Consider the following 2,500-nt stretch of genomic DNA (forward strand, 5'->3'; position numbering starts at 1 on the left):
CAACATAGTTCCCAACCAAACTTCCTTGAAAAATCTGCAAGGAAATGGAAGAAGACTTGGATTGTCTGTTTCGTCTTGAGATAGGTATAGGACAATTCCAGCAAAGAAGTCTCTTAATTCATTGTAACTATTTTTAATGTACTGTTAATTCTTAAGAAAATTCATTTAAAATACTGCCGAGAAATGCAATGCGAAAGTCGGGATAGTTCAGGGGCGCATTTTTAGATACATATATGATCATTTTGTAGCTAAGAAGTCCTGTCATGCATTTATACTTTGCAAACTTTCAAAAAACCAGCAGGGAAATGCAAGGTAAGCATAATTTGAACTTAATTCCACTGGTTTGCAAATGGAATCGACTTGGAGTGTGTACGTGCGCTCGAAAAACTAGTTCTTCAAGTTTTTTTTTTTTGGGGGGGGGAACGAAGAAGTTGAAGTTGCCATCTCCCCAACACCTTCAATTTCTTCCCCCCAAATTCCTTTCCCTCGGCGTTAAAGCTATCCTATTCTCTTGGTTTATATGATTGCTTCAGAAAAACTGGTTCCATATTCTTTTCTATAATTTTTGGGGTTCCTATCTCCTCCCCACTTCTTTTTCTCCAATTTTGTGCCCATTGATACCAGTTTATTCCAGATTTTCAAAGATTCTAATGTGTTTGGGTGATGGTGGTGGTTGTGATGATGGTTGTGGTGGTGGTGGTTGTGATGATGGTTGTGGTGGTGGTGGTTGTGATGATGGTTGTGGTGGTGGTGGTTGTGATGATGGTTGTGGTGGTGGTGTAGTGCGTAGGTTGACTTTGGACCTCAGGCAAGCCCCTCTCACTTATCTCCCCACCCCCCTCCTCCCCCTCCCCGATCCTCTCACTCCCTTCCCCCTCCCCATCTTTCTCCTACCTACTATCCCCCCTTCTCCTTACTGCTTTTTACTCCACCCAGCTTCTTCCCTCCTACGACTTAGGATTCTCTCTCTCTCTCTCTCTCTCTCTCTCTCTCTCTCTCTCTCTCCAGTGGGCTTTTTAACAATATACTGTATATAATTGGTGTAATTGAAGACATGTAATATATTGGTAGAATTAAGTGGAAATATTAATAATAATAATAATAATGATGAAAATTTATCGGTGTACTTCATTACTAAACAGGAAGTTAATGCAAATGTATTTTTTAATTCTGATTTTTGAATTTTGAGTTATAATGTAGATAAAATGATACGTGGTGAATGATTAGTAAGTTGTAGTTGTTTGTGTGATGTGTATTGTAGTTAATGGTGTAGATTTTTTAGATTTTAAACTAGTATAAGTCTGGTGGTGTATGTGTGTGTTTGTAGATGAAGTGGGTATCATGTTGGTAAGGTGGTGTGTGTGTGTACAGGGTTGAGTTGCAGAGTTAAGTGATTTTGATATTGATTAGGTGTTGCTGGTTGTTGCAAGGCATAATACAACATGACGACCAAAGATGAGATGAAGAGATGGAGTGGCGAGGTTTATGAGAGGGGTGTGAGCTATAGCGAGAGGGCAATGAAATGCCAGGGGACTGGGCGATGTGTTGTAGGTAGTTTATGGGTTGTATTTTGAACGGGTGAAAGAGATTATATTTTTTTTTATGCAAAGAAGAGGAAACCAAAGGCCAGATGTGTCAGGTATGATTAGATGGATGGCAGTGTTCTTGTGAAAATTAATGCTTTGAAAGTAATTTGGGTTTTAGGGAATTTTTATGATTTATTTCAGGAACATTTTCCCCCATTCAGACTAAAGCAGTCTATGTTGTGTATTTCAAGTATACTTTTTGTGTCTTGCAGATGAACCAGGCTGTGCCCGGCGCCTGTGTGAGCCCCGGGCATGAGGGTGGGTATGGGGAGTGCCAGGTGCCCTCCCCATCCCAGTGGTCTGACCCCTGCTTCTCCCCTCCCTCCTTCCACTCCCCTCAGCACCAACCTGGGGAGCTGGAGAAGGTGAAGGAGGAGGTTTTCCCTCCCTCCCCACCCTCGTCTACCCTTCCCCCATCCCCTCCATCCCACCACCATCCCTATGCTCGGCCTCAGCCCCAGCTGACCAAGAAGGAAGGGTTTGAAGCCTCCATCAACCTGACGGAGCTTCTGACGGAGAGCCAGCAGCTGGCTCGCTCCCACCCTCCAAGCCACTATGCCCCCTATCCTGACCATCCCCTTCTGCGAGGCCGTCTGGAGGACACAACCTTCCAGAAAAAGCCTGAAGTCCCAACCTACAAGACCCCTCCAACCAGCTCCCCCCCTTCAAATGACGGCCTGGGGTTCCTGGACATGCTTGTAGACGTCAAGCAAGAGGCCGAGGAAGACTTGAACTTGGGAGGGTCCCCTTCTTGCGGCTCCCCTGCTTCACCCCCTCAGCCCCCCCAGCAGCAGCAACCCCCGGCAACCCCCAGCGTCTGCCAGAGGGACATCCTTGAGACCGTGGAGCACCTCGCTCTTGAGCATGCCAGGCACGAGGTCCAGAGGGTGTCGGACTCCATCAATATCCCTCGA

At 45.6% G+C, this 2,500-nt stretch overlaps 1 protein-coding gene across 1 annotated transcript in view; it reads left to right on the forward strand.

The window, feature by feature from the left end:
• LOC145418469 (DNA-binding protein D-ETS-4-like) overlaps nucleotides 1-2,500 on the forward strand; it is a 23,524-nt gene that overhangs the window by 409 nt on the left and 20,615 nt on the right. Inside the window, exon 2 of the mRNA XM_080286889.1 lies at nucleotides 1,799-2,500. This exon is cut by the window's right edge and continues 1 nt beyond it. Coding sequence (XP_080143015.1) covers nucleotides 1,799-2,500 — 702 coding nt within the window. The remainder of the gene's footprint in view (nucleotides 1-1,798) is intronic.

Source organism: Coenobita brevimanus, chromosome 114 (genome assembly GCF_032717465.1).
Source record: "Coenobita brevimanus isolate Jiangsu-jjx chromosome 114, ASM3271746v2, whole genome shotgun sequence".
NCBI lineage: Eukaryota > Metazoa > Arthropoda > Malacostraca > Decapoda > Coenobitidae > Coenobita > Coenobita brevimanus.